This window comes from Oryctolagus cuniculus, chromosome 8 (assembly GCF_964237555.1).
Source record: "Oryctolagus cuniculus chromosome 8, mOryCun1.1, whole genome shotgun sequence".
NCBI classification, from domain to species: Eukaryota; Metazoa; Chordata; class Mammalia; order Lagomorpha; family Leporidae; genus Oryctolagus; species Oryctolagus cuniculus.
Genome location: NC_091439.1, coordinates 78,358,775 through 78,385,697, shown reverse-complemented (window position 1 = coordinate 78,385,697; position 26,923 = coordinate 78,358,775). Strand labels below are relative to the sequence as shown.

At 43.3% G+C, this 26,923-nt stretch overlaps 1 protein-coding gene across 1 annotated transcript in view; it reads right to left on the bottom strand.

Moving 5' to 3' along the window:
• Window positions 1–26,923, bottom strand: part of HSD17B11 (hydroxysteroid 17-beta dehydrogenase 11) — a 41,374-nt gene that overhangs the window by 2,420 nt on the left and 12,031 nt on the right. The window contains exons 3-6 of the mRNA XM_002716969.5: window positions 23,176–23,307; window positions 20,887–20,993; window positions 12,885–13,022; window positions 2,656–2,772 (exon numbers count right to left, since the gene is read on the bottom strand). Coding sequence (XP_002717015.1) covers window positions 2,656–2,772; window positions 12,885–13,022; window positions 20,887–20,993; window positions 23,176–23,307 — 494 coding nt within the window. The remainder of the gene's footprint in view (window positions 1–2,655; window positions 2,773–12,884; window positions 13,023–20,886; window positions 20,994–23,175; window positions 23,308–26,923) is intronic.

Genomic DNA, 26,923 nt, shown 5'->3' with positions numbered 1-26,923 from the left:
TATCTTGTTTAGACAAGGTCATAGTCAAAGTGGAGGTTCTCTCCTCCCTTCAGAGAAAGGTACCTCCTTCTTTGAAGACGTGTTCTTTCCACTGGGATCTCACTCGCAGAGATCTTTTGCCAGAGTGTCTTGGCTTTCCATGCCTGAAATACTCTTATGGGCTTTTCAGCCAGATCCGAATGCCTTTAGGGCTGATTCTGAGGCCAGAGTGCTATTTAGGACATCTGCCATTCTATGAGTCTGCTGAGTATCTCACTTCCCATGTTGGATCACTCTCCCCTTTATTTATTCCATCGGTTAGTGTTAGCAGATACTAGACTAGTTTATGTGCTCCCTTTGACTCTTTGAACGTGACAGCCATGCAGTAGTTTTCGTCTTTTCTTTTCCCATCCTTATACGTAAGAACCATTATGAAGTAGTCAACAGGTTTGATAGAAACCAAATGTATCTAAGTCAGTTTAAGGATATACAGAGGGGCCGGTGCTGTGGTGCAGTGGGTTAATGCCCTGGCCTGAAGCGTTGGCATCCCATGTGGGTGCCAGTTCGAGACTCGGCTGCTCCACTTCTGATCCAGCTCTCTGCTATGGCCTGGGAAAGCAGTAGAAGATGGCCCAAGTCCTTGGGCCCCTGCACCCGCGTGGGAGACTCAGAAGAAGCTCCTGGCTCCTGGCTTCGGATCAGTGCAGTTCTGGCCGTTGTGGCCAATTGGGGAGTGAACCATCGGATGGAAGACTCTCTCTCTCTCTCTCTTTCTCTGCCTCACCTCTCTTTGTAACTCTGACTTTCAAATAAATAAAAAATTTAAAAAAAGAAAGAAAAAGAAAGATGCACTCATAAGAAAAAAAAAGGATATACAGAGATCTGCCTAGCAGTTAAGCACCAAACATTCACAGAGGGAAATCAATGTAACAATAAGACTGGTAGTTACAATGACACTAAGAAGTGGTATATATGCCACTTATTGAGTACTTTAAATGAGTTATTTTATTTCTCTCAACTTGATAAAGAAGTTGGAGTTCATATTGTGAGCAAGTCACACAAACACAGCTTCACCCAACTCCAGAAAATAAACCGAATCTCTACGTTAAAGGTCTAGGAACTGGAATTAATTTATTCAAACAGTGAACATTTTGGTGCCTCCTACTGTCACTCATGGAATACACTGATGAAAAATAGGTAAAATTCCTTTCCTCAGGGTTACATCCTAAGGGCTGTCATCCTTGAATGCTTACTTGTATGACAAGTACAGTGCTACAAACTTCATGGGTTTAAACTCTTACCCAGGAGTTCCTTGAACTCTACTACCTAAACCTCCAAAGAATAAATATTCCACCACTCTTTCTAGAACAAGGGGCTAGAAAGCTTGATGCTACTCACACTTTTGATCTCTTGCATTTTTCCTCCGTCAGGCCTGTTAAAATACAGCTTTCTGGGGTAAGCATTTGACCTAGCAAGAAAGACACAGCCTGGGATGCCTACATTTCATATTGTACTACCTAGGTTCAAGTCCTGGCTCCGCTCTGGATTCCAGCTTCCTGCTAATGTGCACCCTGGGAGGCAGCAGGTGATGGCTCAAGTAGTTGGGTCCCTGCTACTCATGTGGGAGACCTGGATTTTTATACTGGCTACTGGCTTTGGCTTGGCGCAGCTGCAGCTATTGCAAGTATGAATGAGTGGATGGAAATTGCTTCTCAAATTAAAAAAAAATATTTTGGAATTTCCAACTCAAACATCCTATGTTAAAATATCCTGGGGCTGGTGCTGTGGTACAGAGGGTTGAAGCCCTGGCCTGCAGTGCCAGCAACCCATATGGGCACCGGTTTGAGTCCTGGATATTCCACTTCTAACCAGCTCCCTGCTAATGCACCTGGAAAGCAGTAGAGGATGGCCCAAGTCCTTGGACCCCTTGCACCCACGTGGGAGACCCAGAAGAAGCTCCTGGATCCTGGCTTTGGATTGGCACAGCTCCGGCCATTGTGGCCATTTGAGGAGTGAACCAGCAGACGGAAGACCCTTCTCTCTCTCTGCCTCTGCAACTCTGCCTTTCAAATAAATAAATAAATCTTTTAAAAAAATCCACATGTATTAATCATTACAACAAGATTTACATGGCTGATTGGCAAATGGTCTGAATAATTGCACACATGTCTAAGTTGTTTTTTTTTCTATTTTTTAAAAAATTAAATGCAGAGTTACAGAGGCAAAGAGAAAGAGAGAGAAAGAGAGAGAGAGAGGGAGATGTCTTCCATCCACTGGTTCACTCCCCAAATGTCCAAAACAGCTGGAGCTGTGCCAATCCGAAGCCAGGAGCCAGGAACTTCCTCCAGGTCTCCCACATGAGTGCAGGGGCCCAAGGACTTGGGCCATCTTCTGCTTTCCCAGGCCACAGCAGAGAGCTGGATTGGAAGAGGAGCAGCCAGGACTTGAACCAGCGCCCATATGGGATGCCAGAGCTGTAGGCTGGGGTTTTACCTGCTATGGCACAGCGCCAGCCCAGACATGTGGTTTTAAAACTTGGCAAAAGAAAGCCTATTCGTTTTACCAACTGAAATCGAGGTAATTATACCTTATCAACTGTCTGACTTTAATCTGTATAAAAACATATAATAGATAAAAGACTCATTACTACTGCTGTCAAACATAACTGCCACTCACCTTTCCAGTATCATTAAAAAGCGTATAGAAGACGGCACAAAGATCATTTTCTCCTCTGTCAGGATCCCATTCATCAGCTTGTTTACCACTTGCTCAGGTTCCAGGGTGGGTCCCAGGCTGAAATCAGAAGCGATCTTCAGAAACAAAACATCTCACTGAGGGTTCAGCTTTAGTTCAGTGCTAAACAAGTTCAACTACCAGAGGCACCATAACGTCGCTGACAGGTGCTCAGACGTGGCACTGCTCATTCAGCATCAGCAGTATTAATAAGCAATTATTCAGTGCTTGGCATGTTCTGCATTGGGATGAACATGTCGCAGATCATCCCACTGATGTTTTACAACCTTACCAAGGCAGTATTATAAGCACGGTTTTTACAAATGAGAATTATAGAACTAGGACTCAGAAATACTGTAGCTAGATGAGGACTCACAAATTCACTTTCAACCTTCAGAGGGGATGGGCATTTAGTTAGAGATTAGGATGCCCTGTCCTCCATCTGAATGGCTGGGTTCCATACCTGGCTCAGGCTCCTGAGTCCAACTTCCTGCTAGTGCAGAGGACCCTGGGAGGCAGCAGGTGATGGCTCAAGTGATTGGTTCCTGCCACCCACTTGGGAGACCAGGATTGCATTTTTAGCTACTGGCTCCAGGCCTAGCCCAATCCTCACCATTGTGATTATTTGGAGAATGAACCAGCAGAGGGGAGCTTGCTTGCTCTGTCTCTCCAATAAATAAATAAAAATTTAAAAAGCAAACAAGACTTTAGTAGCCTTGGGATAGAAATAAGATACCATTATACAAGTTTTATTAAACTTCTTTAGAGAACAATATTGAGGTATCCAAAGAATTAAAATGGTACATCTGTGTCCTGCTCTAAGTCCTTGATCTCCATATATTCACTCATCTTGGTTTACTTTTCGGCATCATTTCTGTGTTATATCCTCACTGTGTAATCACTCTGGAAAATGAACTACATAAGCAGGTGTCCCTAAAAACTGGCTTCTTAAAAACCTGGTGTTAGGGGCAGGCTTTTGTTGCAACAGTTAAGAGGATGCTTGGGACATCCACATCCCACATCAGAGGGCATGGGTTCGACTCACAGCTCTGCTTCTAATTCCAGCTGCCTGCTGATGTACACCCTGGGGAGCAGCAGATAGTGGTTCAAGAACTTGGGTCCCTGTAACCCACATGGGAAACTCAGACTGTGTTCCTGGCTCCTGGCTTCATCCCTGCCCAGCCCTGGCCGTCACTGCCATTTGGGGAGTAAACCAGCAGATGGAAGATATCTCTCTGTTTCTCCCTCTCTCTGTCTGTAACTCTGCCTTTCAAATAAATAAAATAAATCTTTTTTTTTTTTTTGTAAAGAAGTGAGCATTATAATTAGATTCCCTCATTCTCAGCACAGCCAGTCACAGGACCCTGGGGCAATCATATCACACATGGAAAGCTCAGGACTGTCACAGGAGACGGCCCTAATTATGAAAGTGATGGCTTTGGGCCAAATGGAGGCAACAACCAAAGGCAAAAGGAGAGTGAAGATTAAGCAGTCCCTTAGCATACAGGTGTGGGTGCCAAGGTGGGGAAATTCACTATGTAGCATGTGAAGTTGTATTGTCACCAGACGTCAGTTCCCAAGCTTCACGAAAGCACATCTGAGTAGACAGCACAGCACACTCCTTTGTCTATGCTGTGGCCGCGCACCCCACTAATCAGGTATACCTGACCCCTCCCTCGCTCCCTCTCTCTGATTTATTTATTGCCTTTCAAGGCAATAAATAGACTGTAGACTGACAGAAGAGATCTTCCATATCCTGGTTCACTCCCCAAATGCCTTCAACAGGCAGGGCTGGGCCAGGCCAAAGCTAGGAGCCAGGAAATCCATTCAGGTCTCCCATTTGGGTGTCAGGAACCCAAGTACTTGGGCCATCATCTGCTGTCTACCAGACACATTCGGGAAGCAAGACCGGGAATAGCCAGGACTTAAACCAGGTGCCCCAATAGGGGATGCTGGCATCCCAAACAGTGGCTTAACCCATTGCACCACAACACCTGCCTCATACCAGATTTCTTTACCAAAAGTTCTTTTCCCTCACAGAGACCTTTTCATTGAAATGATTGAAATGATTTTAAAAGGGCCAAAAGAAAAGGCTTTAAGAGCCGGCGCCGTGGCTCAATAGGCTAATCCTCCACCTTGCGGCGCCGGCAAACCGGGTTCTAGTCCCGGTTGGGGCGCCGGATTCTGTCCCGGTTGCCCCTCTTCCAGGCCAGCTCTCTGCTATGGCCAGGGAGTGCAGTGGAGGATGGCCCAGGTGCTTGGGCCCTGCACCCCATGGGAGACCAGGAAAAGCACCTGGCTCCTGGCTCCTGCCAGGATCAGTGCGGTGCGCCGGCTGCAGCGGCGGCCATTGGAGGGTGAACCAGCGGCAAAGGAAGACCTTTCTCTCTCTGTCTCTCTCTCTCACTGTCCACTCTGCCTGTCAAAAAAAAAAAAAAAAAAAAAAAAAAAAAAAAAAAAGGCTTTAAGAAAAAAAGCTCAATTTCTTGGCAGAATAAAATCATAATCATTAAAATGTCAGTATGGGAACATTTTTCCATGACATTCTAATGTTAATGAGAGCTGCAAATCCTGTTAAACAAATGTTCGTGAAGGATTTGGTAAAAACTTTTCAAAAACACTTTCAGTCCATCTATGATGGTGAGGAAAAAGGGCACAATGCTGTGGGGGTGCAGGAATACTGAGGGAGAAAGAGTACTTTCAGTGAGAAGGACCTTGTTCGATGATCTACTCTGTCACTCACGTAGATGAGTGATTTTGAGAAAACATTTCACCTCAAGGCTCGAATTTTTGTTTTTATTGCTTCTTACTCTGAAGGATGAGGACAGTGCAGCAGTATGTTGGTAAATGGTTAACAACTTGCTCTCAAAGGGACAAAAACCGCAGTTTTGCAGCATTTGCCGATTTCCCTGGTATGAGTAATCCCACTACAGCTGATTTTAAGCAAGCGACATGACATCATTGAATGAGTACAATCCAGAACCAGCACCACACTGGGCACTGGACTGTGAAACAGAAATGTACGTGTGTTTTATCCAGTTACACCAGACAAATGCTACTGAGCTACCTTCTTTTTTTTTTTTTTTTTTTTTTTGGACAGGCAGAGTGGACAGTGAGAGAGAGAAAGACAGAGAGAAAGGTCTTCCTTTGCCATTGATTCACCCTCCAATGGCCGCCGTGGCTGGTGCACTGCGGCCGGCGCACCACGCTGATCCGATGGCAGGAGCCAGGTACCTATCCTGGTCTCCCATGGGGTGCAGGGCCCAAGTACTTGGGCCACCCTCCACTGCACTCCCTGGCCACAGCAGAGAGCTAGCCTGGAAGAGGGGCAACCGGGACAGAATCTGGCGCCCCGACCAGGACTAGAACCCGGTGTGCCGGCACCGCAAGGCGGAGGATTAGCCTAGTGAGCCGTGGTGCTGGCTCTGAGCTACCTTCTTACCATGCAATAAAAACTAGTGTTTTTCTGGGACATACATATATAACTCCCGGATTTTTAGAAAAAACAAAAAGTACATTGTGTTATGCATATTACAGGTTGGAGAGCAATTTTCTAAAAGAATGCTCAAGGCATTCCTGTCAGGAAAACCCAATCAGAACGCTAGTATACTTATTCTTTTTTTTTTTTTTTTAAGCTTTATTTAGGGGCTGGCGCTGTGGCGTAGCAAGCAAAGCCGCTGCCTGCAGTGCCAGCTTCCCATATGAACACCGATTCATGTCCCAGCTGCTCCACTAATGATCCATCTCTCTGCTATGGCCTGGGAAAGCAGTAGAAGATGGCCCAAGTCCTTGGGCCCCTGCACCCACGTGGGAGACTCAGAAGAAGCTCCTGGCTCCTGGCTTCGGATCGGTGCAGCTCCGGCCATTGCAGCCAATTGGGGAGTGAACCAGTGGATGGAAGACTTCTGACTCTCCTTCTTTCTCTGTGAAACTCTTTCAAATAAATAAATAAATCTTTAAAAAAATTTTAAAAAGATTTATTTGTTTATTAATTTGAAAGGCAGAGAGAGAGAGAGAGGAAGGAAAGAGAAAGAGAGAAAGAGAGAGATCTTCCATCTGCTGGTTCACTCCCCAAATGGCCACAAAGGCTGGGGCTGGGCCAGTCCGAAGCCAGGAGCCAGGAGCTTCTTCCGGGTCTCCCATGAGAATGGCAGGGGCCCAAGAACTTGGTCTTCCACTGCTTTCCCAGGTGCATTAACAGGGAGCAGGATTGGAAGTGGAGCAGCTAGGACTCAAACCCGTGTCCATTTGGGATGCTGGTACTGTAGGCAGTGCCTTAAACTTCTGTGCCAGTGTCGCCCCTATACTTATTCTTATAAATTCAAGTTAGGCCACATAGTTTAGGTAATTAATTGTAAAGAGAACTTATTTCAGGAAAAAACATTTAATTAAAAATTGCTTATACACCTAACAAAAGAGATCTAAAATACATGATGCAAAAACTGTCAGAACTGAAATGAGATACAGTTTCAATGATAATATTTGTAAACTTCAACTCACTTCAACAATGTATTGGATAATCAGAGGTCCAACAAGAAACAGAAGTCTTGAACAATACTATAAGTCCACTAGACTAACAGGTACCCATGAAAACACTCTACCCAGGAGGATGGCCCAGGTCCTTAGGCCCCTGCGCCCGCATGGGAGACTGGGAGAAAATTCTGGCTCCTGGCTTTGGATCGACACAGTTCCAGCCATTGCGGCCATTTGGAGAGTGAACCAATGGAAGGAAGACTTTTCTCTCTCTCTCTCACTATCTGTAAGCTCTACCTTTCAAAACAAAACAAAACAAAACAAAACAAAACAAAAAAAAACACTACCCAACAGAGGAATATACAATCACTCTCTAGAGTGCATGGAAAATTCTCTCCAGGACCGATCATAGATTAGATCATGAAACAAATCTCTAAGTTTTAAAAGACTGAAATCATACAAAATACTTTCTCTGACCATGAAGGAATGAAATCAGAGATCAAGAACAGAAAGAAAACTGGAAAACTCACAAATGTGTGGAAATTAAACAGTATACACCTAAATAAGCAGCGAGACAAGGAGAAACCTGGGGGATTAGAAAATCCTTTGAGATGAACAGAAATGAGTATATCTCAAGAATTATAGCATGCGGTGAAACCAGTGCTCAGTCTACACGTAAAAAAAGATCTCTACTCAATAATGTAAAAGTCTACCTAAATAAACTAAAATCCAGCACAGGTGTTTGACTTAGGTTTGACTTCAGGTTTGCTTCCAATTCCAGCTTGCACATATGCACACTGGGAGGCACCAGTGATGGCTGGAGTACTTGGGTCCCTGCTCCCCCCACACAGGAGACCTAGATTGATTGAGTGCTTCTCCTTCATCTTCAGTCTGGCACACCTCTGGCTATTGTTGAGTATTTGGGGGGTAAAGCAGATGATGAGAGCTCTCTGTCTCTCTCTGCCTCTCAAATATTAAAAAGAAATAAAGGAAAAAGAAATTACAAAAACAAAACAAACCTAAGGAAACAACATGAAAGAAATAAAGATTAAAGCATAGATAAATGAATAGAGAACAGAAAACAACAGAGAACCAATGAAATTCAAAGCTGGTTCCTAATGGCAGCTGACAGAACAGACCATATGTTCCCACATACAGGAGGAATGAATTAAAAGGAAACATAGCCTATTAAATTAGAAAATTGTAACTGGGAACCTACTTTGTTTGAAGAGTAGTGTTTATGAAGGATTTTTCCTATAGTATTTAAATTTTGTTTCCGATTATCATACATTATCAGAAAAGCAATGCAAATATTTCCAATGAAATATTTAATAAGCATTTTAAAATGGTGATTCTCAGGGGAAAAATTTAAATTAAAATTTTATATTAAAAAAATAAAGCTGGAAGGGCAGACATTTGGTGTAGTGGTTAAGATACTATTTGGGGCCAGTGCCGCGGCTCAACAGGCTAATCCTCTGCCTAGCGGCGCCGGCACACCGGGTTCTAGTCCCAGTCGGGGCGCCGGATTTTGTCCCGGTTGCCCCTCTTCCAGGCCAGCTCTCTGCTATGGCCCGGGAGTGCAGTGGAGGATGGCCCAAGTGCTTGGGCCCTGTACCTGCATGGGAGACCAGGAGAAGCACCTGGCTCCTGGCTTTGGATCAGCATGATGCGCTGGCCGCGGCGACCATTGGAGGGTGAACCAATGGCAAAAAGGAAGACCTTTCTCTCTGTCTCTCTCTCTCTCACTGTCCACTCTGCCTTTTAAAAACAAAAAAAGATACTATTTGGGATGATTGTATTCCATAGTGCAGAGCCTGGGTTTGAGTCCTAGTTCCACTCCCAATTCAGTTTCCTGCTGATGCACACCAGGGGAGATAGCAACAGTGGGTCAAACAGTTGAGTCCCAGCCATCCATGTTGAAGACCTAAATTTGGTTCCCAGCTCCTGGCTTTGGCCTGCCCCAGCCCTGGACACTGTGGACATCTAGGGAGTCAACCAGCAAGTGGGAGACCTCTCTCTGACTCTCTCTGCCATTCAAAGTGATAAAATACATAAATAAATAGAACTAAAAATAGCAAGGCATTTGCAGTCACAGAGACCTAGGTAGCAATTCCACCACCACTTTGGAGCTGTGTGACCTTGGGCAATTTTCTTAACTTTTCCAAGTTTCAGTTTCTCTCTCTGTAAAATGAAGATAATATAACTAATCTTGCATAGTAGTTATAAGGGTCAGACAATGGCCAGAGGATCTAATCTGACCCTCTAGGATTAAAAACAATTTATGCAAGGTACCTACTAGGGTTTCTGATATTTGGTAGCCCTTCATTAAGTATTTTTATAAACTATTTATATTCAACCTTAACAAAAATAACTCCTGGCTTTCAAAGACTAATCAGAACATGTGATTACACTTAAGCCAGCTTCTTTGTACTATCATATAAATGTAAGAACCAATAACTATATATTAGATGTGCTTTTAAAAAAAATTTCAGTTCCAGCATCAATCTGAAACCAGTTAGAAATTCAGTCATTAGGCCTTGGTTCAGTTTTACCTATTCAGAAATTCAGTTCTGTGTAGTGTAGTCTGAATCAGAAATAATCCAACGAGCATGAAAAAAACTAGCACCAATCTCAATACTATTTCAAGTATTCCCCTTACGGGCAAGCTACTTAATCTGTTTAAGCCTCAGGTAACTCCCATCTATTAAAGAAGACTAATAAAATCTCCCTCCAAGGATCACTGTGAGGTTTTAGAAAATGACAGATTTTACTTAGTGGTCAATCATAGTATGTTCTCTCTTTAATGGAAGTGCCAAGTTCCCATTTTGAAACCCACATCACTACCAGCTTAGCCTCAAAGGGGCACAGGTGGCTGGATCAAGCCCCAGGCCCTTCCTTAGACAGGTTTCTATACCTTTAATTGGGCTAGAACCACATAACTTCTAGTCACACTCACCAGCACCCCCACCCCAAACAGGAAGCTTCATAATCATGGTTATAAATGATTGTAAAATTGTTTTAGAAAAAAAAATCTCCAGAGAGAGAGAGAGAGACAGACAGACAGACAGACAGACAGAAAGAGGTAATTTCCATTGGCTGGTTCACTCCCCTAATGGTCACAACAGACAGCTCTGGCCCAGGCTAAAACTCTTCCAATAAATTCCCAGGCTCGTTAGCAGGGAGCTGGATTAGAAGCAGTGCAGCCAGGGCTCCAACTGACACTTTGGTGGTGGCTTAACCCCATGAGGCACAATGCCAGCCCCCACACCTCTCTCTTAACTCCATTTTTCCTTAAACATTGTGAAATACTCAAATATTCTGTAATTGCACTGACAGAGTTTTGTCAGGAGGGGACACTCTTGCCTACCTTGTCTGTGCAGCCTTGTCTCTGGGACAGCTTTAAACAGGTCAGTTAAAACTTGAAGAAGCAGTTAAAACTACTGAAAGACAGTTTGAGATTAAAAACCCCAACTGGAGTGTTACTTTTGTCTGTAAGTGCTGAAAATAGGAGGAAACTGGCAGATTTTGCCTCCTATACTCACTTTCTGTTTCCCTGAGCTCTTTTATCCTTCCCACTCTTCCTCCTCAACTTCACTCCCCAACTCAAAACACTTTTACTTGTCCCTTATCTTCTTCTATTCAGGGTCCAATTAGTCTTCTTTATAAATGTAAATGACTAGAGGCCTTGGCCCTCAGAAGTAAAAAAACACTCTCCCTTTCATTTTCTAACAAAATTGTGTCTTAAAAAATGGATCTTTAAGACCATTTAATGGGTTCTTAGGGGCTTGAAATCTTTGCAAAGCTCCCAAATTTCTGCCTAATGCTGGTTTTCCACTCTGCCTACCTGCAGAGAACCTTAGACAAAGGTGTATTAAACCTACCATCTTCCCAAGTGAACACACTGTATAGTTCTTATTCATTTCAAATGTGTTCAAAGGCAGATGAACTGGGTAAGAAAGGGAGAATGTTTGAGGCAGAATAAAGCTTAAACATCAGAACTCATCAATGAAATAAAATGGAGAATCTAGAGGTATATCTAAGTAAGTATATAAACTTATTGCAATAAAATATTTCAAATCAGTGAGAGAAACAATGTAATATTTAATAAACAACTGCAGAGCAAGATATTAACTATTTGGAGAAAAAATTTACCATGACTTCACTTCTAAATCAAAGTAAATTTGGATGGGGTAAAATTTTAAATGTGAAAAATGCAATCATGAAATATATACTACAAAAAAAATGGGGAGATATTTTCATAATTTGGAGTATGAACGAATTGAACTAACAAAATCTAAAGGCCATGAAAGGGAGGGAACAAAGTCCTTTAAATGCTATTTAAAGCAAAATTAAATGAAAACAGGCCTAAGGGAAGGAGTTTGACATAGCAATTCTAACTCCTGCATCTCAGAGTGCTTGGGTTCCAGGCCTGGATCCAGCACCCAACGCCAGCTTCCTGCTGGTGCAGACCTTGGGAGGCAGCAGTGATGGCTCAAGTGGCTGGCACCCTGCCACTCATGCTGGAGACCTGGGGTGAATTCCCTGCTCCAGGCTTTGGCCCAGCCTATCCCAAATCTCTTTATTGACATTAAAAGATCCACAACATATGTACTGTTGAGACAAGTAAGCAGCTTCCTTCATGTCTCCAGAACCTCATGTATAATATATGCCATTTATTTAAAATTTAGACATTTGGGCCAGTGCTGTGGCATAGTAGGCTAAGCCTCTGCCTGTGGTGCCAGCATCCTGTATGGGCACTGGTTCACGTCCCGGCTGCTCCTCTTTTGATCCAGCTCTCTGCTATGGCCTGGGAAAGCAGTGGAAGATGGCCCAAGTGCTTGGGCCCCTGCACCCACATGGGAGACCTGGAAGAAGCTTCTGGCTTCGGATCGGCCCAGCTCAGGCCATTGCAGCCATTTGGAGAGTGAACTAGCAGATGAAAGATGTTTCTTCTCTGTAGCTCTGACTCTTAAATAAATAAATAAAATCTTAAAAAGAAAAAATTTGTAAGCATTTAATCTACACATGGAGAGGTATCTAGAAACTCATCAAAATCTTGAGCAGTTTCCACTGGATTAGGGAAATTTAAAAAGAAGTTTTCTGATTTGTATTTTTCTGTAATGCTTGAATTTTAAAAAAATTAAGTATACTCCATATTTACAAAGACACGAAAGCTATTCTTAGAAGAGAGGAAACACTAAACATTATCCTTTATCAGTTTTATTTTTTAACCAAGCAGAGTATGACGGGGTGGTACTGATTTGGGAGGATAATTTCTTGATTACCAAGGGGCAGTGATTTCCAAACTGTGGTCCTGAGTTACCTGTATCAGAATCACCCATGATGCTTTTTAAACCTAGAGTCCTAGACCCCTTCCTCAACATGACCCTACCCCAACCAAACAAGGCTGGAGCCCCCATGTGGTTCCCAGTTACTCCTGGGGAATTATGTGCATATTTAAATCTGAGAACCACTGCTTAGAGGAAGAAAAAAAGAGAAGGGTTAGCAAGTTCACTATTCATATTAATTCTCCCTCTCCTCACATCCCCTCATTTTGTTTTGCCATAATTTACAAAAGCTGAAATCAAGTTGAACTAAGGGGATAGAATATCAGATTAAAATAATCAGAAAAACCCACAGACTGACCGATCTTCATAGCTGCCACCAATGCATCTGTCTGAACGTCTGTCTCAGCTTACCTGGTGCTTGGGTTTTTGATGAAGCCAGTGTTTATGAAATTCGGGCAGAGACACGTCGTCTTGACTCCGGTTCTTTCTAAGGCAGCCAGCTCGTCAGTCAAAGCTCTGTGAAACCCAACAGCAGCAAACTTGCTGGAACTGCAAACAGACAGAGTTTAGATATTCCTGATAGATACTTGGCACCTGTTTCATTCCAACTCCTGCTTCCTCAGTTCCATGTGGTGCTCTGATGAGCAGCAGGAACAGTGCCCTGGTCCAGTCTCACTGAGTCAGAATTTGTGTTTTTTACAAGAGCCTCAGGTAAACTGGGAGACACAGAAGAAACATTTCCTGCTCTACAGCATCATTTATCAGGGGGAGAACGCGGGATGCTCAGTCTTGTGAGGAAAGTAGACGGAGTGTTCATGTTTGTTGCTGCTATTTCCGTAAAATTCAGTGTCCATTTTTATTAAGAAATGTTCATGGAATTCGCTGGGAAATTCTTATGGACAAGTACTATTCTATAAGTCACAGTCTGACTTCCTCCAAGAGGCCTCTCCTGGCCCTTAGTCTCAATACATAGCAGGCTTCAGGTTTCTATGACAGCGTGTCACAGACCTGAGACTAAATGCTCACTGAGGGCTAATTTTTAAAACCTCTGCCCCTACACCTTGACAGTAAGATCCATGATTATAATGGTCATCGGTGAAGATCCAGGGCCTGGCCCAGTGCTTGGGTCTTAGAATGTACTCAATTAAGTATGTCAACTCCATGAGTCCCAGTGAAAAGTAATTCCTATTACAATAGTGTTTTCTTTTGGTAACAGCCATGAAATTGCTTACTCTAAATGCACATTATTTTTCAAGTTTTTTTTCTAAAAATAACTTTGTTGAAATATAAACTCCTATATCATGCAATTCACTGACTTAGTCTACAAATTCAGTGGTTTTTGGTATATGACATTACTAATTTCTAAAACTGTGTTAAAATATATACAACATAAAGTTTGTCAGTTTCACCATGTTAACTATACAAATTCAGTGTCATTAATTACCAAATAGATTGCAAAGCCATGGAAAGTTTTCTCCTTTCTTTTAAAGCTCAGATATATATGAAGGCTTAAAAGAAAGGTCATCAGATTCAACGGTGTACAGCGGAACTCTTCTATACACTGAAAACTCACACAAAAAGAATATCTCAAACTGTCCTTAGTTACCTGGATGTTCTATTTTATTTAATCCTCACAACAACCTGTGACGAGAAAGTTATGATCCTATTTATCAAAGAGGAAACTTAGGAACAGTGAGTTCTGGTGCTTGTCCATAGACACAACAAAACAGAAGAATCAGGCTTTAAGGCTGGGCAATAAAGCCAACCCAGATATGGTACTCCCTAACATTTAGTAACTTCAGTGACAAACAGGCAAAGCATTTGGAACTATGAAACAAGGGCAAGGGTTAACAGACTGCAACTTTTCTAAGACAATATTCTCATAGATAAAAGCCAAAAGGACATTAGCAGAAGATTCACAAAGCAAAAATGTCAATAGCTATAGGTACATAAAAATGCTATAGTTTAGAAGTAATTCAGATAAATACAAAGTAAAACAGAACAAAATTCCTTTTTTTAAAAAGATTTTTTTATATATCTGAAAGGCAGAGTTACAGAGAGATCTTCCAACCACTGACTCACTCCTCAGATGGCCGCAATGGCCAGGGCTGGGCCAGCCCAAAGCCAGGAGCTGCTTCTAGGTCTCCCACGTGGGTTCAGGAGCCCAAGCACTTGGGCCATCTTTCATTGCTTTCCCAGGCATATTAGCAGGGAGCTGGATTGGAAGTGGAGCAGCCAGGACTCAGACAAGTGCCCATATGGGATGATGGCGCTGCAGGCTGGGGCTTTACCTGCTATGCCACAGCGCCAGCACCAGGGTCTTTTCACTTTCTACAATGCTATGTGGTAGTTTTTCTTCTTAAGCCTTCAATATGTCTAATCCCAAAAAAAATGAGAAGCAACTTTCCACACTTTCCAATTTACCAAAGCACATGTTAACTGGTGGCCTTTTCTGGAAGGCAACGTGACAAAGGGTATCAATTTCATTAAAACCGAAGACGCTCTCATATCCATACCCATATTTAAGTGTTAATCCCAAGGAAATAACCAATGATACTTCCAAAGATTTATGGTCAAGCATAAAAGCTACCGCTAACAGTGGTGACATCCCATATGGGCACCGGTTCGAGTCCCTGCTGCTCCACTTCCAATCCATCTCTTTGCTATGAACTGGGTTAGCCAGGCAGATGGAGGACCTCTCTCTCTTCTCTCTCTCCCTTCCAAATAAATAAATCTTTTTTTTTTTAATTTTTTTTTTTTTTTTTTACAGGCAGAGTGGACAGTGAGAGAGAGAGACAGAGAGAAAGGTCTTCCTTTGCCGTTGGTTCACACTCCAATGGCCGCCGCCGCCGGCGCGCTGCGCTGATCCGATGGCAGGAGCCAGGAGCCAGGTGCTTTTTCCTGGTCTCCCATGGGGTGCAGGGCCCAAGCACCTGGGCCATCCTCCACTGCACTCCCTGGCCACAGCAGAGAGCTGGCCTGGAAGAGGGGCAACCGGGACAGAATCCGGCGCCCCAACCGGGACTAGAACCCGGTGTGCCGGCGCCGCTAGGCGGAGGATTAGCCTAGTGAGCCGCGGCGCCGGCCTCAAATAAATAAATCTTTAAAAAAAATTAAATAATGTCTGTGGTGGGCAGCTGTGGTTTCTACCATCAGCCTCTCTCTCTCCTTGTTCCAGTCCTGTCACTGTTACCATGTCCACAGCATCTGGCTCCACGTTGGTCTAGTAACTGAGCTCCTTCCAGATCCAGAAGGCATGAAGGCACACGTGATGGGGCTGTCTCTCTCCTGCTGAACCTGGATAGACCTCTGGAACAGCTGGGAGTGAATTGGCTACTGGAGGACTGAAATGTGCCTGAGACTTTAACAACAGAATCACAAAATTCCTTTTGTACTGGGGAAGTGTGTTTTGTGTTACATGCAACAGAAGAGTCCTGACAAATAAAACCCCAACAAAAGTCAACAAACTAACCAAAGAGTGGCACATGGTCCACTGAAGCACCACACAGAAATCGAAAATGACATTGGAGGCCAGCGTTGTAGTGCAGCAGTTTAAAGCCCTGGCCTGAAGCACCAGCATCTCATATGGGCACTGGTTCAAGGCCCAGATGCTCCACTTCTAATCCAGCTCTCTGCTGTGGCCTGGGAGAGCACTAGAAGATGGCCAAAGTCCTTGTGTCCCTGCACCCACGTGAGAGACCCAGAGGAGGCTCCTGACTTCAGACCAGTGCAGCTCCACCCGTTGTGGCTAATTGGGGAGTGAACCATTGGATGGAAGACCTCTCTCTCTCTCTCTCTCTCTCTGCCTCTCCTTCTCTCCCTGTGTAACTCTTTCAAATAAATACATAAATCTCTAGGAAAAAAAAAAAAACAAAGAAAATGATGTTGAACATACACATTCATTAACATGCTAAACTTACTTCAAATTAAAGGATTAAATTAAATGGCTTAAATTAAAAGGTGCAATTGGGAGCTGGAGTTGCAGCACACTGGGTTGCTCTGCAGGCATCCCATATCGGACCACCAGTCCCATTTCCTGCTGCCCTGCTTCCTGTCCAGATCCCTGCTAATGACCCAAGTGCTTGGGCCCCTGCACCCATGTAAGAGACCTCTTTCTCTCCCTCTCTTTCTCTCTCTGCCTTTCAAAATAAATAAAAATACATCTTTAAAAAAAAATAAAAAAAGAGGCAACAGACAATCTGGACATCCTACCATGACTGCTTCATCAGTTATTTCAACTCTTCTCTGAAAACTGAATCCAAGTCTATATTTATTTTTAAAAATATTAGAAAACAAATATATGTTCACAAAAAAAGAAAGAAGAAATAAAAACACAGGCAAATGGAAACAGAGTAAAATAGTTATGTATATATCCTTGCAAACGTTTTGATTTTTTAAAAAATGCTTATTTATTTTATTCATTTGAAAGGCAGAGAGAAAGGGGCCAGCGCCGTGGCTCACTTGGCTAATCCTCTGCCTGCGGCGCCGGTGTCCCATATGGGCGCCAGGTTCTAGTCCTGGTTGCCCCTCTTCCAGTCCAGCTCTCTGCTGTGGCCCAGGAGGGCAGTGGAGGATGGCCCAAGTGCTTGGGCCCTGCACCCGCATGGGAGACCAGGAGGAGGCACCTGGCTCCTGGCTTCGGATCGGTGCAGTGCCAGCCGTGGCGGCGATTTGGGGGGTGAACCAACGGAAGGAAGATCTTTCTCTCTGTCTCTCTCTCTCTCACTGTCTAGCTCTACCTATTAAAAAAGTAAAAAAAAAAAAAAAAAAAAAAAGACAGAGAGACAGCTAGACAGACAACTCCCATCCACTGGTTCACTTGCCAAATGGCTGCCAACAGCTAGGGCAGGACTGGGTTGGCCAGGCCAAAGCCAAGAATCAGGAACTCAATCAGGGTCTCCCACAAGGGTGGCAGGGACTCAAGTACTTGAACCATCATGGTGTGTTTTTTGTTGTTGTTGTTGTTGTTGTTGTTGTTTTTTACAGGCAGAGTGGACAGTGAGAGAGAGAGAGAGACAGAGAGAAAGGTCTTCCTTTGCCATTGGTTCACCCTCCAATGGCCGCACCGCACTGATCCGAAGCCAGGAGCCAGGTACTTCTGGTCTCCCATGGGGTGCAGGGCCCAAGCACTTGGGCCATCCTCCACTGCACTCCCTGGCCACAGCAGAGAGCTGGCCTGGAAGAGGGGCAACCGGGACAGAATCTGGCGCCCCGACCAACCGGGACTGGAACCTGGTGTGCCGGCGCCGCTAGGCGGGGGATTAGCCTATTGAGCCACGGCGCCGGCTTTTTTTCTTTTTCTTTTTTTTTTTTTAAGATTTACTCATTTACTTGAAAGGCAGAGTCACAGAGAGGCAGAGGCAGAGAGAGAGAGAGAGAGGACTTCCATCTGCTGGTTCACTCCCCAGTCGGCCGCAATGGCCGGAGCTGTGCCAATCTGAGGCCAGGAGCCAGGAGCTTCTCGGTCTCCCACACAGATGCAAGGGCCCAAGGACTTGGGCCATCTTGTACTGCTTTCCCAGGCTATAGCAGAGAGCTGGATTGGAAGTGGAGCAGCAGAGACTCGAACCAGTACCCATATGGGATGCTGGCACTGCAGGTGGTGGTTTTTTACCTGCTACACCACAGCACCAACCCTGCCTGATCTGTTGTCTGCACAGTTCCTGCACATTAGCAGGAAACAGGATTGGGTTGTGTAGCTGATGCTCAACCCAGGTACTCGGACATGGAATGCAGGTGTTCCAAACAGCACAGTAACTTATACTTCAAACACCCACCCCACCTGTAGCAAACATTTTAAAGGCATGATACAGAGACAGACATACACACACACATACACACTTTGTATAAAAATGAATTACCCACCTATGCCTATGACTGGCTATTTATACACAAATCTATAGCTACATATACAACCATATCGATATTGTTTTTAGAATTTAAAATTGTAGGGGGCTGGTGCCGTGGCTCACTTGGTTAACCATCTGCCTGTGGCACCAGCATCCCATATGGGTGCCGGGTTCTAGACCAAGTAGCTCCTCTTCCAATCCAGCTCTCTGCTGTGGCCCGGGAAGGCAGTGGAGGATGGCCCAGGTACAGGTCTCCCTGCACCTGCATGGGAGACCAGGAGGAAGCACCTGGCTCTTGGCTTCGGATCGGCGCAGCGCCGGCTGTGGCGGCCATTTGGGGGATGAACCAACGGAAGGAAGACCTTTCTATCTCTCTCTCTCTCTCAATGTCTAACTCTATCTGTCAAATAAAAAAAAATAAAAAATAAAAAAATTTAGAATTGTAGCATTATATGTGTGAGTGTGTGTGTGTACACAACTGCAATTTGACATTTTAAAAGTTATTATCTGCTAAAACATATTAACAGCCAAGAACTGTCAGTGTATATAACTGGCAGGGAATCCTGGCTATGGTGGTCTCATAGATCAATGTTCTACAGTGCAGCAGAACTCATGATGGCAGGGATCCACTTGCTATGCCTGTTTATTCAGCTATTTTAATGCATAATTTTTTTTAAAGAATGATCACTGGGGCTGGCACTGTGGCCTAGCAGGTTAAGCTGCTGCTTGCAGCGCAGCATCCCATATGGACTCAGGTTCCAGTCCCTGCTGCTCCACTTCCAATCCTGCTAATGCGACTGGGAAAGCAGTGGAAGATGACCTAAGTTCTTGGGGCCTTGCTCCCACGTGGGAGACCTGGAGGAAGCTCCTGGCTCCTAGTTTCAGATCAGCCCAACTCTAGCTCTTGCAGGCATTTGGGGGATGAATCAACAGATGGAAGATTTCTCTCTTTCTCTCCCCGCCTCTGTAACTTGCCTTTCAACCAAATAAAATAAATCTTAAAAAAAAAATACTAAATTTTTAAAAATAAATTCTATTGTGTGGATGCCTTTAATGTTTAGAATTCCAGATAATATTCTCTATTCTCTTTTTTTAAAAAGTTTATCTTATTTATTTTTCATTTTATTTTATTTTATTTTATTTTATTTTATTTTATTTTATTTTATTTTTTTGACAGGCAGAGTGGACAGTGAGAGAGAGAGACAGAGAGAAAGATCTTCCTTTGCCGTTGGTTCACCCTCCAATGGCCGCCGCGGCCGGTGCGCTGCAGCCGGCGCACCACGCTGATCCGATGGCAGGAGCCAGGAGCCAGGTGCTTTTCCTGGTGTCCCATGGGGTGCAGGGCCCAAGCACCTGGGCCATCCTCCACTGCACTCCCTGGCCACAGCAGAGAGCTGGCCTGGAAGAGGGGCAACCGGGACAGAATCCGGCGCCCCAACCGGGACTAGAACTCGGTGTGCTGGCGCCGCTAGGCGGAGGATTAGCCTAGTGAGCAGCGGCGCCGGCCTATCTTATTTATTTTTCATCTACTTGAAAGGCAGAGTGACAGAGGGAGAGAGGGACATTTGGAGAGAAGGTGAGAGTCGGAGTTCTACTGGTTCACTCACCTAATGGCCACAACAGCCAAGACTGGGCCATGTGAAACCAGGAGCCCAGGACTCCATTCAGGTCCCCCACATGGGTGGTAGTGACCCAAATACTTGAGCCATCACCTGCTGCTTCCTGAGGTGCACGCTAGCAGGAAGCTGGAGCAGAAGCGGATTCACCAGGACTCAAACCAGCACTCCCATATGGAATGTGAGTGTCCCAGGTGGCAGTGTAACACACGGTGCCACAACATCCACCCCACTTGTCTCTCTTTTCACTATTTTGTTCCCACAAAACTTTACCCATTCTTATTGATACTAAAAATTATTAGTGTTAATTTTCATTCCTGGTACAGCAATATTGATCTTGTTTTATAATTCCTTGTTGCTAAGACAGATGAGGGGCCAGTATTGTGGCAGCAGGTTAAGTAGCCACCAGCATCCCATATCAGAGTGTGATTAGAGTCCCAGCAGCTCCACTTTTAATCCAGCTCCCTACTAATGCACCTGGGAAAGCAGCAGAAGGCTCAAGTGCTTAGGCTCAGGTCCCTGCCACCTGTATGGGAGACCTGACTCCTGGTTATGGCCTGTCCAGACCCAGCTGTTGCAGCGTTTTGGGTAGTGAACCAATGGACAGAAGATCTCTCTCTCCCTCTCTCTCTCTGTCTCTCTCTGTGTCTCTCCCTCTCTCTGCCTTTCAATAAATAAAATAGATCTTAAAAAAAAAAAAGGGGTGAGAAATGCTTTAAGTGACTGGTTAGTCATTGGATAAATTCCCTGCAGCCACCTATAAAACAGTCCTCTTGTTAATCTAAAAGGAGATTAATGGCTGACAATGCCATTATACAAAAAGCTTAGTGCAACTCTTTTTGCCTATTTCAGCAACTTCAAGTCCATTGTCATTGAAAAGACAATCCTCATTAGAAAGGATAAGAAATCTCACACAGGAACCAACGAAGGAAATGCATGTTCACATACCAATAAGCCAGTAAGAAGGGGACCACAGTATGTCCACCTGCTGAAGCCACAGTAACAATATGACCGTGATTGTTCTTCATCATCGCTGGAAGAAATGCCTTTGTAGTCTAGATTTTATTTAAAGAGAAAAAAAATATGACATTTATAATATAAATATGACATTTCAAAGAGCTATTGGGAATATTTAGAAACAATGGTATATATTGCTTAACACTGATCTTCATATAAATGAAAAAAATCTAAATTCTCAAATGCAGCAACATAAGACAACTAGATAGCATCTTCACATTAGAAAAATCCAGCAAAATAATGACTACAGAGAAGCTTGGAGAATCCATCTGATTTAAATTGTTAACTTCTTATGTCTGCTGATCCTCATCTCTTAGCACTGATGCCTTTTATCATCTCAGATATTGGACAGGGATAATAATCCAGTTACTCAAAGAATTTACATTTAATGCAAAATTGCAAGAAAACAGCTTGGCTATATCATTTAAATACTGAAGCCATCAATAATCTTCAAATGGTCACTAAATATTTACCAAGCACCTATAAGTGTTGGGAATGCAGAAACATATAATACCCCACATTTCACATCATTTAATACAAAGATAGAGATCAATAAATTAGAAACATTAACCAAAAATTGTACTGCATTTTTTACCAACTCAATACGTTTTGAGAATAGTCATGCTAAAGTCACATCCCAGGAAAACTTTGAGGCATCATTTTTGGAACTAGCTTTTTGGGCAATATTTTGAGACTTCAAAAACACCCATGTACTATATCTATCAATTCAGAGATGTAATAATTTGAAAAGGTTCATGGAAATATAATTAAAATAAATTTACTTTGTTGCAAAAAACTGAAATACATGCATAGTTTCTTCATAATACATATTTTCCATGAACCTTTTTTAATGGTAGTATTTTTGAGAGAGAATTCCCATCCACTGCTCCTTCACTCCCCAAATGCCCACCCACAAAGGTTGGGGCTGGGCTGGAAGCTAAGGACTCAATCCAGATTTCCCACTTGAGAGACAAAGACCCAACTACTCTAGCCATCACCTGCTTCCTCCTAGGGTGCACATTAGCAGGAAGCTGGCATCAGGAAATGGGAAACAGTGCCAGGACTTGAGCTCAGGCACTGTGATATGGAATGTAGGCATCTTAACAGCTAGGCCAATGGCCTGCCCCTAAATATCTCGAATGGCAAAGTTTATAATAAAGCTTGCAGTTGGGGAACAGGAAATAACTTAAGACCTGAGTCTCTTGAGAATCTGAAAGCAAACCAGGTTCACCTTTACAGACTCAGCTGGTCTCTAATCCCTTTCTTTGTTTCTAAACAGGATCACACAGAGATAGGAGAACCTAGTTTAGAATTAAAACATACACAAGGAGGGGGCGCAGCACCACTGCTCACTAGGCTAATCCTCTGACTGTGGTACCATCTGCAAGGTGTCCGGCGCATAACAAATCTTCCCAGGCAGATGAATCAATTAATTCACAGGCTTTTATTGGGATTCTGCTCCCGGGCAAGGTTCCCTATCCCAACAGAGCAACAGAGCGGGGGCCGGGGAAGTCGTGTGTCAGAGATTGGGAGAGCTCCTTTTATAGATTCAGGGCATGGGGGTTAAAGGTTGAGGCGGGTCTGATCCTCATTGGTTGACCTTTAGACACCCGCAGGGACCTTGACAAGGACTTTTCTTCCTCGAGTACAGGTAGGGACTTCTCCATTCCCGGAAGTATAGGCCTTCCTTCCATGCGGATCCCAAAGCTACCAACCAGCATCCTGGGTTCTAGTCCCGGCTGGGGTGCCGGTTCTGTCCCAGTTGCCCCTCTTCCAGTCCAGCTCTCTGCTGTGGCCCGGGAGTGCAGTGGAGAATGGCCCAAGTGCTTGGGCCCTGCACCCGCATGGGAGACCAGGAGGAAGCACCTGGCTCCTGGCTTCGGATCGGCGCAGCGTGCCAGCCATAGTGGCCATCTTGGGGGTGAACCAATGGAAAAGGAAGACCTTTCTCTCTGTCTCTCTCTCTCTCTCACTCTAACTCTGCCTGTCCAAAAAAAAAAAATATATATATATATATGTATACACACACAATGCCTGAAGTTTATTATTATTTTTAGAGAGGGAGAAACAATTGGTAGAACTTGGTCATAGCATGAAAATGATCTGGAAGAAACTTTAGCATTGACTGAATACTTCCACATGTCTGCTGAAAGCTCCACTTCTAACTTAGTATTTATGGTTCTCAAAAAAGGGATTTTTTAGAAAGGAAATCATACTCACCCAGAAATGCGCAAGCACATTAACTTCAAAAGTTTTTTCAATCTGAGGGTCTTGTGTAGCAAACAAATCAGATGTGTAGACTACACCAGCATTATTTACTAAGATGCTAACATCTCCAATTTCTGCCTTTACCTTTAAAAACAAAATGAAAATATATTCATGAAGAGCTATGAGGATAGGTTTGCATGCAATGGCTATTACATAGGTTTTTTGATAAATGTGGAAAAAAAGTAGTTTTGAAATCTATGTGACAATGTGAAAAAAAAAAGAAAAAACTTTAAATTTAGGTATTTATGTCCAGAAGGGCTCTATCTGCAAATCAACTAGACAGAAGTTTTCTTTTGCAATTTAGCCTCTGGAGTTGGCTAGCTGATTATAACTCAAGAGGCATGTGGCTAAGCAGCATTCATTTTTAAGCACTACTTCAAAAGGTATGCAAAAAAAGTTAAGTGGCAAATTCAGGGACAATTTACGCAAAATTATGTAAAACTGATTATAGTTTTAAGCTGACTAAATCTTCTGTTCCCTTATTTCTGTTTCTGTATTTTTCTGGTCACTCTTTCTACAGCTCCAGTCATTTTCCACTAGGCTCAGCGGGAGGAGTGTGGAATCTTTGGTGAACTTTGGCTCCTGTACAGGCTGTGCCTGCCACTCATTATCTATTGGGCCTTGAACAAGTTACTTTATCTCTCAAAACTTCACTTCTGTCTCTATAAAAATAGAGATAATAATCAGTACTTTTTAGAGTTCATGGGAAGAAACAGAATTAAAAGTTAAGCTGATTTTGTTGCAAAACCAAGTCTGAAAAACATGCATGGTGTTTTCATAATATGCATTTTCCATTAACTTTTTGAAGGTCCTTCATATAGCTTCCTTGTGAGTTGCTATGGGAACAAATTAAGTAATAAATGTAAAGAAGCTGGCACTGAATCTGGTATAGATCATCAACTGCTACTATTCTCATTATTACTGCCCATCACTATAGCTATCCATTACATCTGTGTACAACTAACATGTCTGACAGTTCTTTTCTTGACCTGAGGTATCTATGAGAGTATTTAATATGAAAATATAAATTAAGTAAATAATATAAAAATACATAGGAATATTTTTCTAGTAGTATGTATTTTGTGTATGTGTCTCCTCTTGATAATGAAATTTTTTTTAAGATTTATTTATTTATTTGAAAGCCAGAGTTTACAGAGAGTGAGGCAGAGACAGAGAGAAAGGTCTTCCATCTGCTGCACTGCTCAAATGGCCACAATGGCCAGAACAGGGCAGATCAGAAGCCAGGAGCCCGGAGCTTCTTCCAAGTCTCCCACATGAACGCAGGGGCCCATCTTCCACTGCTTTCCCAGGCACATTAGCAGGGAGCTGGATTAGAAGTGGAGCAGTGGGGACTAGAACTGACCCCCATATGGAATGCCACTGTCACAAGTGGTGGCTTTATCAACTATGCCACAATGCCGGCCCCTGATAATGAAAGCTTAATTTTGGTATTGAGTCCAGAGGAAAAACATTTGAGAAATTAAAGTGATCACATAAAAGGGTTTATGTAAGCCCTTGGGGCCAGATTTCAAAGGTCATAGCAGCTATCATAGGTAAAATGAGGTCAGTTGAGGAAGTATAAGCAAAAGAATAAGGCTAGCTGCCAAGAGCAATAGAAGACAGCCATTGATGGGGCCTGTGCAGTAGGTGAAGCCACCATCTGCAACACCGGTATCCCATATGGGCAATTGTTCATGCCCTGGCTGCTCTCCAATCCAGCTCCCTGCTAATGGCCTGGGAAAAGCAACAAAAGAAGGCCCAAGTGTTTGGGCCCTTGCCAACCACATGAGAGACACAGATGAAACTCCTAGCTATGGCCTGATCCAGCCCTGGCTGTTGATGCCCTCTGGGGAGTGAACCGGTGGATGGCAGATCTCTCTCTCTCTGCCTCTATAACTCTGACTTTCAAATAAATAAACATTAAAAAAAAAAAAAAAGGCTAATCCTCCACCTACAGCGCTGGCACCCCGGGCTCTAGTGCCGGTTGGGGCGCCGGATTCTGTCCCGGTTGCCCCTCTTCCAGTCCAGCTCTCTGCTGTGGCCCGGGAGTGCAGTGGAGGATGGCCCAAGTGCTTGGGCCCTGCACCCCATGGGAGACCAGGAGAAGCACCTGGCTCCTAGCTTCGGACCAGCGCGGTGCGCCGGCTGCAGTGCACCAGCCGCGGCGGCCATTGCGGGGTGAACCAACGGAAAAAAGGAAGACCTTTCTCTCTCTCTCTCTCTCTCTCTCAAGCATCCATTGAACTTTACAGAACATTTGTACTCAATGGGGGAAAAATACAGATGATAAAATTTCTTTGAAATTTCTATTGAAATTTGAAATTCTTCTGCGCTCACATGATTCAGTAACACTACCTTCAAGTCGGAAAGATCATAAATCTTGCTGCTTACACTCTACTTTTTGTAAGACTGGAGTACCACAGTTTAAGTGTTAGCAATGCAAGAATATCTTCTATAACAAGTTTACATTTCTTTGAGTATCTAAGATTCTTGGGTAGACAGACTCAAGAGACACAGTGTATTTTGTTATGCATTGTGTTCCCAATAAATATTAGCTCCTGTTCACAAGGTTATTCTCTAAGGCTGGTGCTATGGTGTGTTGGAGGACTGAGGGAAAGGTGTTGAAGAGCCCAGAAGAGGCTTCCACTCCGTTAGGCATTTTATACGATGTCAGTAGTCATCTTACTTAGCTCTTATGAAACATAGAATAGTTATGCTTCTTGCCATATGTCATATGCCATATGTCATGTGACTGTTAAATGATGGAGCTGAGTTTCCAAGATCTGTTTGACTTCAGAACCCAGGACAAGCCTCCTAAAAATGCAAAGATCTACCACTGCCCTAGGAGGGTGTCAATGTGCTAGGCCACAGGCTCATCTGTCAGAACTGAACTGCAGCAAGGTGTGCTTAAATTAGCAAGGTGTCAAGCTAAGATATTTGGCCCTTGGTCAACACCATTTATCCCTATATGCACATCTCTAGTACAATATGAAAACTGAAATTCAGAATAATGTCCCCAAGTTATTATGAAAACTAAAACATTGTATGTGATTGAATTGATGAAACTACAACAATGCTTCTGAATTAATAACCCTCAAAATAAAAATTATTGTTTTATATTCATAATGAACTTTTCCATTCTTGAGCTACTGTTATTTTGTTACTGTGTGACTATCTGGTTCACATATTTCTTACTAATGAAAGCTAACAGAATTTAATTGTTTAGAGCCATAAAAATGTGCTGATAATCAAAACACTCAAAATACTCATACCTACTTCAAAATACCTGATATTCACATGTCTTTGTATATACTCTATTTAAGCCTACAGCCTTAAAACTATTTCAATACAAACTCTATAGTTAAAATATATGGAGTAGGTTAAAATAAAATTATCTTTCCCAGAATACTCTATTCCTGGATGAATCTGGAAAAGAATGTTTTCCATTTAGGTGACTAAGGATGTTGTGCTAGTAGATTCCTCTAATAATGACTAATAATGAAAATCTATAGGCAAGATAAGTAATTCTATTATAATACCAAAAACTAGCACATACTGTGGGCCAGGTAATGTTCCAAGTACTTTGTATCATTACTCTTTTAACACGCATTAATAACCCTATGTGTTAGGCACTGCTGTGGGTCCCATTTTATAAGTGAGTAGACACAAAGATGGTAAAGGACTTGCTCACAGTCATATA